This window comes from Mercurialis annua, linkage group LG7 (assembly GCF_937616625.2).
Source record: "Mercurialis annua linkage group LG7, ddMerAnnu1.2, whole genome shotgun sequence".
NCBI classification, from domain to species: Eukaryota; Viridiplantae; Streptophyta; class Magnoliopsida; order Malpighiales; family Euphorbiaceae; genus Mercurialis; species Mercurialis annua.
Genome location: NC_065576.1, coordinates 5,894,876 through 5,907,336, shown reverse-complemented (window position 1 = coordinate 5,907,336; position 12,461 = coordinate 5,894,876). Strand labels below are relative to the sequence as shown.

The following is a 12,461-nucleotide window of genomic DNA, read 5'->3' as shown; positions in this document are numbered from 1 at the left end:
GTTTGACGAGAGTCGGAGTTTTTATCTTTTTCTTTGGGTGCTACAAGCTTATAGTAAGTTATTATTGTGTGCATGGCTTAAAAGGGTTTGTTTCACATATAAAGAACAATAGTAGTGTTGAGAGGAAGAAATTAAATAGACTCAGTACACCACGTTATCTATGAACTAAATTTATAAAAGAAAATTAATATATGAAACAGTGTCATGTCAAAAAAAGATATAAAAAGTCAATTAAATAACATTTTTCCTTTTTAAAAACATCAATTTAAATAGTTTTTCAACGTTGAAAAATCAAAAAACCAAAAAAAACGTAATTGTGTATACATATAAATTAAAAGTGTCTTCCCATTAATCAATTCCTGCCAGTTTTTCTGCCAAAATAAAGAAGAATAAAAAAAACACTAAGCTCATTTACTCTTCTTTAACTAGCTTTAACCTTCTTCTGAAATGTCATGGTCTCTCTCTACTAAGGCAAAATATGAAATGTCTTATTCAATCAATAATTAAAATAAAAAAACAAAAGATTCTCTCATTCTCTATAGCTATAATACTAACTTTGGTCACTGCAAAAATGCAGCTATGCTGCATTTTTGGTTTAAATAAAGTTTTTGATGTTATCTTCCTTTATTACTTTTTGAATAGAGATATATTGTTTTGAATAGTTAAATTCTGTTTTGTAAAAACAAAATCAAAGAGTATAGCCAAATTAACCAACCGAATCAAATCGGAATTTTTATTTGGTTCGATTTTTGGTTTGTTTAGTTATGTTCTGATTAAAAAAAATTAAAAATTTGATTAATTCAGTTCAATTCGATTTTCGGTCTGATTTTTTTAACTTAATTGAATTTTAAATAAACAATGTTATTATGTATTCTTCTGAAAATTTAAGGTATTTTTGTAATTATTTATCGTACTTAAATATCAATTTACTCCATAACTTTTTGTAATGAACAATGAACACCAAAGGAGTATTATTTTATAACAATCAATTAATGCAATTTGGTTATTCAGTTAACCGAAATAACCAATTCACCAAACAATTATTTCGATTCGATTGTAATTCAATTTATGTTTATTTCGGTTAAAATTTGGTTAACAGAAATGACAGAAATTGGTTTTGATTAATTCAGTTCGATTTGAGACCGAGTCGAATAATGCACACCCCTAGTTGTGACTAATCTAAAAATCTAGTAATGAGTCATAATTATAGGTGCTCGATATATTTTTCTTTTCTTTGCCCTACAAAAATAGAAACAAAGAAAAAGAAAGCAAAACAATGACCTAATTCTCTTCTTTCAAACTTATTCACTTATTGAAACCATCAAAAAATCCAATCACTAAAATACCCACATTCCTAGGACACCTATATTGTCTGCAACAGAATGCCAAACAGAGAAAATTTTCTGTAGGGAGCAACACCAAAATTTAAATACAATTATGTGGACATTGGATTTTTTTGTAAGGAAGAATCCAAAAATTCTTCCAACTTTATCTTTAGTTAGTAGAGTTATGGTGCTGCTCATGTCTGCTTTTAGGCCCTGGAAATTTGGATGGATGGGTGGGATTTTAAATTATTTTTCTATTTTTGATTTGCATTTAAGACTAACATTAGGAATGAGACACAAATACTTGTTCTTTTTTAAAAAAATAATTATGTGATTTGGGTATATTTCATTTTGTATTTTCTAAAGAAGTGCATTGCAACGCTTATTTTGACTTGGAAAAGAGCTCAAATGAAAAAGACACCCAACCAAATGTAATTTAGGGAGCTGAAATTTTACTTTTTAAAATTGAATGGAGCGGAATTAATAAAACTTTCAAAAAAATTTAAATCTAACGAGTTCGTTTGGTTTGTTTCTTGGTTCAATTTACACCAAAAATGAACTGAAATTCTTTTAGTTCCGTGACCAAATTGAACCAAACCAATTCCGTCGGTTTAATTATTCAGTTTGATATGGATTTTGCACACCCCTAATAAATCTCAAGCTAGAAGTAGGATGATAACATAACCATAATTTTAAAAAACCAAAAACAGACTAACATAGCACATATAGCATAGTAGCATACACATTACTTCAAAATTAAAACATCAACAAACAAAGTAATTAAACTTTTAATTAGGTCTCTTAAAATCAAAAGTGGACGTAAAAGTAAAAAAAAATACCCAGTAAGAGTTTGAGTCTCTAACTTAACTCCACAATTTACAATTGTTGGGGTGGATTTATGTACCTTTAATTCCTCCAAAGTATGTGTTGTGTTGTCCATCCTCCAAAACAGTACCCGAAGTAAAAATTGATAGTAAAAATAAGAAAATTTCAAAATCACAAATAACATGTCAACCTAATTAAAAGTAAGACTGATTGATATCCTCACATTTTACATTTTTAGTGATTCAAATACATTGTTTGAAATATTACATTCTTTTTAAATTTGACATTTTATAGTATATTCTCGTTTTTCACAAAATATAAATCTACAAAATATGTACTAAAAATATGTTGTTTTATACAAAACGACGCCGAAAAACAAAAATATGCTATAAAATTCAAATTTTAAAAGAATGAGAAGTGTGATGCAATGTTTTAAATGATATGTTTAAATCGCTACAAACGTAAAAAGTCAAAATTTAATATGCAAATAAGCCTTAAAAGTATAATCTATAAGAATAAACAGAACATTACGAACCTTATTACATTTAGAAGAGAATCAATTGCAGCAAGTTAAGTTAGAGTGTGTTGCATAACATTGTTCATCATTATCGGAGAGCAATATCCTGAATTTGCTTCACAAGCACCATTCATAAATGGTGGATAATGTGCATCGTCCAAGTTAACTAAATACCAATACGGAATTGTAGAACCCAAAATATAGTAAGGTCCCATAAAATATGAAAAATTATGAATTCCCCCACAATTTTTATTATTATTTTCAATCTTAGCCGTAGCTTTTTTAACCTCTATTTGACACCCTTTAAATTGATGATACCTATTCTGCAACACAATATCTAATGAATCTTTCGAATCAAAAGTTATAAATCCAAACCCTCTTGATTTACCGGTTTCTCTATTGTACATAGAGATTGCATCTATAATCGTACCGAATGCTTTAAAAAAAATTTCCAGCTCTTCATTACTCGTATTATTCGGTAACCCTCCCACAAAAATCTTCGTACACGTAACTTCTGCACCACTACCATTCCTATAATTACCATGGTTCTGAATACAAGTACTGTTTTGTTCTTGATTATTGAGAAGTTGGTTCTTCGGAATCGCTCGTTTCACATCCACCTATATAAACCAAAATCAATGAGAAGACGAGAAATCCGATAATAAATAAGAAAAGAAATTAACATAAACTGATATTGAAAACCAATGCAATTATTGTAATCTGGACTAAATTAATTGGATTTAAAATTCTAACCCTAGATGCTAATACACGAGTATTCACTTATTAGTGTATTATGTAATCAACGAATTTACATATGTACGGTATGTATAATATAGTCAGTACATACTCTGAGAGTTCAACATTACACAAAATCCATAAAAGTTTGAGTTACACCTATTGCTTACAAGAATCAAATAAGTCAATTAATATGGTAAGCAATGACGTTTCAGAATTAGCAAATTTTCATGCAGAGCTGAATGTTCATTCTGATACAAATTTTGATACCCAACAAATTTTATAAGAAATTCGGTGCCTTTGATTCGAGATTTCAACAGTTTCATAAATACATATATTAATATATTAAAATTAAAATTGATAAACAAATTTAATACACATTGATTATAACTAGAATAAACAACAGTTAATTATCAATCTAACCTTTCGTCCATGAATAATATGTTGGTCCTCATGGAAGGTTTTACCAGCAGATGAAGAATCTTCAAACGTAACAAAACCGAATGATTTACTAATGCCGTTTTCTTTATCATACATGATCAGAGCTTCTTTCACATGGCCAAACTTGGCAAAATAATCTCTCAGTATTTTTTCATTAGTTTCTCTTTTTAATCCTCCTACAAATAATCTTGCTGGATCAGATGCCATAGTTATAAATTGTGAACTTTATAAATTATAATAAAGTGTTTTCTCTTTCAATCACGCTGTAAACTTGGAGGATAAGTAGATTGAAAGATATGAACTGTATAAACAAAAGTCCTAAGAGTAAATAGTTACAATATGCGACTGAGACCACTAGGGTTTAGTGCAAGATAAGTATATGTAGATAAGATTAATTTTCTCCTTTTTTAAAAGGAAAAGAAAACTAGATAGAATGGTAATTACTTAAAATTAACAATAAATACAAATAATATAGTAGAAATCCTAAAACTAAAAATTATAAGTTGCATACTTTTTAAAAAATTAATTTTTAATAGTATCAAAAACTATAATTATAGTTCGGATTTGCTAGATATGTGGAATTGTAGGTGGTCCACATCCGGGGGTTTGACTGTGATCATGGAATTCGGCTCGGAGAAGTGAGTCCTCGTTACCAAATAAAAAAAGCTATAATTAATTTGACTCCAACTATAGGAAATAAGCATTCACAGTGAATAATTTGAGGCAGGTATTACAAACCATGAATTATCATAGATAAACGACATAATTTTTTTTTATACAAAGTTTTGTTTTTGACAATATTTTTTACACAAAGTAATTACCCTATTTTTGGAAGATTGCTGCATTAAAACTTCATGCAACTGGAGACTTGCAGCATATGTCGAAGACATCATCTAAGGAAGCATGATCTCCTGTTCCTTCCTCTTTCCGAGCATATAGTAGCTGCTTCCCTTTGAAGACGAACATCCCTCCCTACATAAAACAAAATCAATGTAAAAAAATGATCATGTTTGACAAACCAGGGAGCATCGCGTTTGAGCTTAGGTATTCGGAAAAATGAGAAGCTCGACAAAAGCTCTTAGTTTACAAACCAAGTTACATGTTTCAAGATTTGATGACATACTTATGACAAGAAACGAAACCCACAGATGTATTTTGAACTTTTGGTAATTTGTTGTTATATCATCGAAGCTCAAGCTTGAACCATAGTGGAGCTAGATATACACACTTGAACTAAAATGTGATGGTAATGGATTAAGGATGATATGTAGTGTACCACTTTAATTTTAGATATTTCTAAGATAGCTTGGCTAGCTAGCTTCACCAGGATGAACCTACAGGACCTTCAAAATGGAGATGCATTATAGGTCACTAGACAAGAATAAGTTATACCTGCTGCAGGACACCACTTCTATCATCTGGAGTCGCTCCAATGGTGTAGTTTTTGAAAGCTTGGCGTAGAGAATTAAATCTTGAGAACACCTTAACCTGCTTCAAACAAAGCGAAGGTAAACACTACAAGAAAATAGTTACTCAGAAAAAGGAAAACAAACAGAAACTAATATTATCGAGAAATCAAAAAGAAATGTTTACACTAGCTGGATTGAAGAATGTCCGTCCGAAGCCATAGTATAATCCCAATACATCATAGGCCTGAACCAAAATGAGTGTCTTTCAGTGTCTACAATTAATGAACTAAGATGTGTAACAAATGAGCATTAAAAGACAGATAAAATTACCTTGCGGTCAGGATCAGCATATAGGCAATCCATTGGAAACGGTAACTGGTCATACATCATCAGTGAAAAACAAATCAGAGAATAAAGAATTTGAAGAGAAAGGAAATGGGGAAATAAAAAAGTCTGATGGTACGCAAAACAGTTTAAGAAAATAGAGCACTAGTTTGAATTGCACAACCGTCGCCAAGGAAAAAAAAATCCCTGGGGAAATTAGACATTGTCTATTACAGCGCACAAAAAAAACCTCTACTCCTAAAAAACATAGTTATACATACATCTTTAGAAGGCAAAACCAGTCATAACAAGTATGTAAAATGCAACTCCAAGTTTCTAAAAAAAAAAAAGAATAAAAGTATAAACACAAGTCTCAAAACATGTAACAAGATTCCAATGATGCGACAATGATGATTGATATGTGAAATCCAAATCTGAGTAAGAACATCGCTTCTGCTAGGCGCTAGCTAGGAAAGATACCGAAACCTTACCAAACTTAATATAGAAAAGATGAATGTCAAACAGCAACTGGCTCTAGGCACACAAAGCTATCGTTAATGATCATTTGTTGCTCAGAAAAGCAAGATAAAGATAAAGAAAGTGGAAACACATAAACTGCCCAAGGGACTGTGGATAAACAACATTGACTCCAATGATTTTGTTTCAATTTACGACTATATGTAAATAGTTTGGCCGACTCAAGAACCGCAAGATATTACAATGCGTGCAAGATTGATATAGTAAAAGCATTCGCCATAATATAGCTCGACTTTACAGGCACTTGCCTAAGATTACCAAACAATGGCAAACTTTCTTCAAATCATCAATGATTATTTTTTGTTTAAGAATCAAATAAACTAAAAAAAAAAAGTAAACTCCATTTATATAAGGATGCAAGGTTCTCGAAAGAGATTGTAGTCCACCAAACATGACCAGACAAATGAATATCACTACTTATATTTTACGTATTTTACAAAGTATCTATAGTCTCCCACCACTAATGCCATATCTGGAATGAATAATCATGAGCAATAATTTGAATCTTGCTAAATAGCATCAGTTAAGCGTTGGTTCATTTCTTTGAATATGCGCTGTTTTATCAAATTAAAAAAGAATCAAATTCTAGCAAGTTGCAACTGTATTTGATCTCTCCAAACATGACCCTGTACAATCTAATTAAACTGAATGCATCTGCAATTTCTAATATTTCCCGAATAGAATACAAATTTTGCAAGTAGGACGCGGAGTTTTTAGCTTCATCAAATAACTAAACAAACATAACCCATAAAATCAGAAGGAAGCAAACATTAATAAACGAATTAAGAATTACCCTGTCTGCCAGGATTTGAGCTTTATCAGGAGTACCAACACCAATTGCAATAAGTTTAACACCAGCAGCTTCAAATCTCGATTTCGACTCTTTCAATTCTGAAGCAAATTCCCAACTTACAGAACACAGAGCAGACATCAAAAAATCAATTCAATACATTTTCAATAAAAAAAACCTAAATTGCCTAAAAAAGCCTTGAGCTTTAGTGTGTGTCCAATTTTAAAACAAACTTTTAATTTTGACAATTTAATATATGTACCATCATTTTTTGCAATTTGAAACACTAGACAATGTTTCTTAAAAAAAAATGCTGATGTGGACACCGCAATAAACACCTTTCTAGTGTCCACATCATGTTAAGAAAATTGTTTGGTATTTAAAATTTCCAAAATTGAAAATTCGTGTTAAAGTTTGTAATTTTTAAAGCAAATAAGCTATTAAAAAAACAACAATTCAATTAAAAAAACTGATAAACAAAGAAATTTTTGATAAATCAGCAAGTTAATCACCAGCAAATACATCCAAAATGCCTCAAAAGCGCAACAACAGCAATTCCCTGCAAACAGAAAAAAAATCCAAAAATCAAATTAAGATAAAATAAAGAAAATCAGAGAAAAAGAAAAATTATAAATGAATACAGAAAAGAAATTAAACCTGGCTTTGGTCCCAGAGATTCTTAAGCATGAGAGGCTCACCAGCAGCGGTGAAAATTGTAACGTCGCCAAGTACGTCTCCGATTTCCGCGCTGAAATCGGCAGTGGCGGCGGAGACAGAGGCGGAGGCGGAGGCGGAGGCTGGCATAGTGAGATTACTGGTAGAAGTGGAAGAGAACAAGATCGTGTTCTGCAAAGAAAATTGACGGTGGTGATGACGATGATGATGAGTTGTAGAAATTAATTTGCGAGAATTTTGAGAAAAAGAAGACAAATTAGAGAAATGTGGCAGTGATCGTAAATAAGAAGACATGCTGATAGACATCTGTAGAATATTGAAATTTTTCGAATTTGATTTCTGCAATTTTCGTTTCTGCCACTCAGTGACAAGTATTATAAGATTTAATGCGATATATTTTTATTGTGTGGCGGGAGAAATTTGTCTGAATATTTTTATATGGCCAGATCAAAAATTTCTTTCCATAGAATTTACAGTTTACACTCCGAACATTTAGGTATATCGTGGATCGAATTGAAACCTATAATCAATTTATGATAAGAAACAAAACAATAACATAAATTTAAATATATAAATTTAATAGGTGATTAAAAATAAAATAAATTCCAATATAAAATTTCTCTAACACTAATCGCGCAATCGTACGCTCTAATATACTTTGAACGAAGATAGGAAAATCTTGAATTTTCAAAGAATGTAAAGTTGAAATTTGAATAAACACGGAAAAATCTTGGACGAGGTAAACATCTACAAAAATAAAATGGAAAACGAAAAAAAAAAACACACATAAACCTCCCAGAAACAGAGCAATTTATTTAAAAAACAGCACAAACATAAACATACACGAGTTAAGAGATGAAATTTCTGGTAAATCCAAAACTGACCATCTCTTACGCTCAATATCGATGTTGTGAAAAATACTTTCTTTCTCTAGATTAGAGAGAAGGCACCACCGCTCCAATTCTAACATAATGCAGCCTAGATCAAAAGGTTAGTTTCATTTTTTTAATATGGTTTTAAGTAGGCGCACCGACCAATTTGGTTTGTTTTTTTTAAATAAAAATTAATAATTTGAAAGATTTAATTTTATTTTTAATTTACTTATAGTATGAAAATGTTTTTTAACAATTCGAAAGATAAAAAGTGAAAAAATAGATGAAATTTTTTAGGTATCTTTTGCAACTTAATTACCGCGCCATCTGATTTTTGGACCCTTTATCATCTCATACTTTTTTATTTATCAAAATAACCTTGTTTAGTTTTTGAATTTCAAAAATACTTTTTTTACTTTTTACATTTAGTGTCTTTCTTTTATTTTTGTGGTGTTTTTATGGTGTATTTATAGTGTTTTTATGGCGTTTTTATAGTGTATTTTTTACAATGTGTTTACAATATTTTTTGGCTTTTTAGTATAAATACACCAACAAATGGTGTAATTATGATGCATTTTTTTAAGAAAATCATAAATCAATTCGTTGTGTACAAAATCTGTAGGATCAAAACAAATTGGAATATAAGACAGTAACATGAGATATAAAATAATAATAAATTTATATGAATAATAGAACAATTATATGAATAAGAGATTTAAACAATCACAGAAGAATCTAAAAAATCTAGAAGCTAGGCGGAAGAAAGACGACGACGATGAACGTTGTGTTTGTAGATCTAAAAGGCGGTGGCATTTTGTGCTCGTAAATTTGAAAGGAAGAGAGAGATTTGAGAATAAGAAGAGAAGAAAATGAGAGATGCGATTGTGTGTGAGAAAAAATGAAAAAAAAATGAGAAAGAAGCCTTAATTAAAAAAAATCATATTTGAAATTATTATAATATATAATTATAATTTTATCATTTAAGTTTTTAATTTCCTAAATTAAAAAATCAAAATAAAATGAACTTTTAATAAGTCACTGAATAAATAAAATGAATAATTTTAATTGGATCCAGTCTGATGAGATGTCCCCCTATATTTTTTTAATTATTTTGGTAGGAGATATGTATGCTGAGTATGGCTGGTGCATTATATGTATGCTTTCATGTCAGAAAATCTTAAGCGATTCTCTTAGCTAACGTGGCCTTCCTACCTTACTTTGCAATAAATGAGCTTTATGCCTCATTCCCAACAGTTCCCTTGGTGAAAGTAGTTCGGGGTGAGACATAAGTCAGTGCTGGTTGTAAAAGTCCTCATCCAAGTTTAAAATCCTTTTAGGCCTGGATATTACTCTTTGCTATTAAATATCCGTAGGTTACTTCGTCCCTACCAGATTATTAATACTGATAAACTTCTATTGTTAGAGCGCATGATTTTTAAGTCTTAATGGTGTTGTCTCATTTTTATGGTTATAAAAATGTTTCAAAAAGGATCCGATCGTTAACTCCGTTAAAATTTTTTGTTCAATTTTAAAGTATAAAATACATATAAATTTTTATGGTAAAAGTAATGAAGTAAAAAAAATAATATATTTTTAGGTTAAATGTTGCCAACTGATTATTATTAAAGAAAACTACCCTAAGACCCTCACATTTGTCATAATTCATAATTTAATATTTCTTATTGGAAAATCAAAAGATTTGATACCTCACTTTCGATTCCATCTAGAGATTTATGTTAGCTTCGTTAATAATTTGGTATTCACTTTCAAACAATTTGATACCTCATTTTTAATTATGTCATCATTTTCAAATAATTTGATAACTCCGCTAACGATTTAGTACTTATATTTAACATAATTTTGTAGATGTTTGTTAGCAAATTGTGAATTATAACATATGTGGAGGGTTTTTAGTAATTTGCTCTGATTATTAATTATTTTTAAAAGTAATAAAAATTAATCAATGACAATGATTAGCGGTGGTTGATAGTGGTGTGGGCGACGGAAATTTGTAATTTGATCGTTTGAAGGATGTAAGGGTGAGTTTGGAGAAAAAGAAAGTATGATGGTGATTTTGGTGGTTTGGATGGTTCAACGTGGCACTCATACAACATGTGGTGTGACTCTGTGACGTGTCCAGTCAAGTGTCCAAGTGGGATGCCACATCACTAAAGTTATATGAGGTTTGAAAGAATTGACGGCCACTCAGCACAGGTAGGAGCCACACAATTGGAATAATTGGTTGCCATACTATTCAAAAACACTGAACTTGTTTCTTAGCCCTTCTTTTTTCTGATTCATAAGAGTTTATTCGTATATAGCAATGGGGACTATTTAAATGGAAAAACTCCATAATGACATATCCGCTGCATATGTTTCTACCTCCTCCCTATTATCGGCTAGATATGGCGGCGGAGACAATAGCATTGCTTCCGCCATATCTGTTAACAATCCCGGCATTCCAAAAACCGCCTCTTCGTCCATATAAACCGCATTTTCGGAGGCACCCGAGTTATTTTCAAGTTTAGACTCGTCTACCTTCGTCTCCATTGGCTCAAAGGCCTTTGCTGCTTCGGCCGCGGCCTTTTGAATATCTTTTGCATCACTCGAAGCTGGAATTGGCAGCCGCCACGATGAGTCAGCGAAATTCAAGCAAGCAGATCGTCCTCTGAGTGCTAAAGCCGCTACATCATGAGCTCGAGCTGCCATTTCGGCTGTTGCAAAAGTGCCTAACCAAATTCTTGATTTCTTGTTCGGCTCTCGAACTTCGCACACCCATTTTCCGGAATCCCTCAGACGAACTCCGCGATAAACAGGATGTCTTGTCTCCCTAAACTTCTTTCGGCCCGCTGGCTTCTTGGGATATCTGGAAGCTAACATGAGTTCTTGTTCAGGAAAGTCAAGTGATGTTGATGTCCAAAAAGAATTATGATTGTCCATTGAAAATGCTGTTGATAAATGAAATTACTTATCATTGGTTTTACTTAGTTACTTATATAGATGATGAGAAAAAGGAAAAAACACGGAGCCAGGCTGGTTTTCCCACGCTGTTTTAATTCCTTTTACGTGTCTTTTTTACCTTTATACTAGTTTACAAATAGTTTAACTAGTTTACAAATAGTTTAAATTTATTTGGTTTATGTATTAGCATATATCCTAATAGACAATTGAAAAGAGTTCCTGAAAATGAATAAATATTTTAAGATGCAAACGATATTAATCTTTAGATGTCCGTGTCAGAAGAAAGTTTCAGGATTTTTCCGTTTCTATTACCGGTAAAAACAGTTCAAGTTCGTCAATTCTTCATGGATATTTTTTTCACTATCCTATACCTGCTGTGGACACAATAGGTGAGTGGGTGTAATCGACTCGAGTCAAAAATACTGTGAAATTCGAGTTGAATTTATCTTTACGAATTTAAAACTTAACTCATTCGACCGGGTTTTCTAGAAGCTCGAGTTAAAATTCGTTAGAATATTTGAGACTCGAGTTTGACTCGGCTCCATTGAGTTAATATATATAAAATAGAAATAATATTGTATATATAATTATAAAAGGTAAAAAGGTATATTAATTAAATCTCGATCAGGCTTGTGAGTATATAAAACATAGTATTTTAAAGTTTGAACTCGACTTGATAATTAACCTGAGTAGCTCGAACTCGAGCTAGACTTGATAAATTAATCAAGTCAATTTCAAACAATTTTCGAGTAAAATACAGAGTAAATCCCCAATAACCAAAGAAAAACTGTCCAACTTAGAAGGAATGATCTTTTATAAATTAATTTGATTTGGACTAAATTGAATGTTTCACAAGTTTTATTGTAAAAATTTGTAATTTTTAAAACTAATTTTGGCCTTTTAGAAACTATTAGGGGTTGAATTATAATTGAAAGCATCCAATTGCAAACTTTATTCTAAATTAAAATATATCAACTTTTAGTTCTATAGATTTGATTACATTTTAAAATGTTTGTGGGTCAAAAATCAAATTATCAAAGTAAAGAATAT

The 12,461-nt window shown here is 31.0% G+C and overlaps 2 protein-coding genes across 2 annotated transcripts; both read right to left on the bottom strand.

Annotated features, from left to right (window-relative positions):
* Positions 1 to 2,689: 2,689 nt before the first annotated feature.
* LOC126657721 (uncharacterized) lies at positions 2,690 to 4,173 on the bottom strand. Its single transcript, XM_050352466.2, has 2 exons — positions 3,826 to 4,173; positions 2,690 to 3,287 (listed from the first exon to the last, which is right to left on the bottom strand). The coding sequence occupies exons 1-2, from the start codon at positions 4,048 to 4,050 to the stop codon at positions 2,721 to 2,723; spliced, it is 792 nt and encodes a 263-aa protein (XP_050208423.1). The 5' UTR covers positions 4,051 to 4,173; the 3' UTR covers positions 2,690 to 2,720.
* Positions 4,174 to 4,573: 400 nt separating this feature from the next.
* Positions 4,574 to 11,390, bottom strand: LOC126656691 (thioredoxin-like protein AAED1, chloroplastic). Its single transcript, XM_050351298.1, has 8 exons — positions 10,958 to 11,390; positions 7,561 to 7,700; positions 7,416 to 7,462; positions 6,907 to 7,021; positions 5,583 to 5,627; positions 5,437 to 5,496; positions 5,236 to 5,331; positions 4,574 to 4,815 (listed from the first exon to the last, which is right to left on the bottom strand). The coding sequence occupies exons 1-8, from the start codon at positions 11,388 to 11,390 to the stop codon at positions 4,696 to 4,698; spliced, it is 1,056 nt and encodes a 351-aa protein (XP_050207255.1). The 3' UTR covers positions 4,574 to 4,695.
* Positions 11,391 to 12,461: the final 1,071 nt, after the last annotated feature.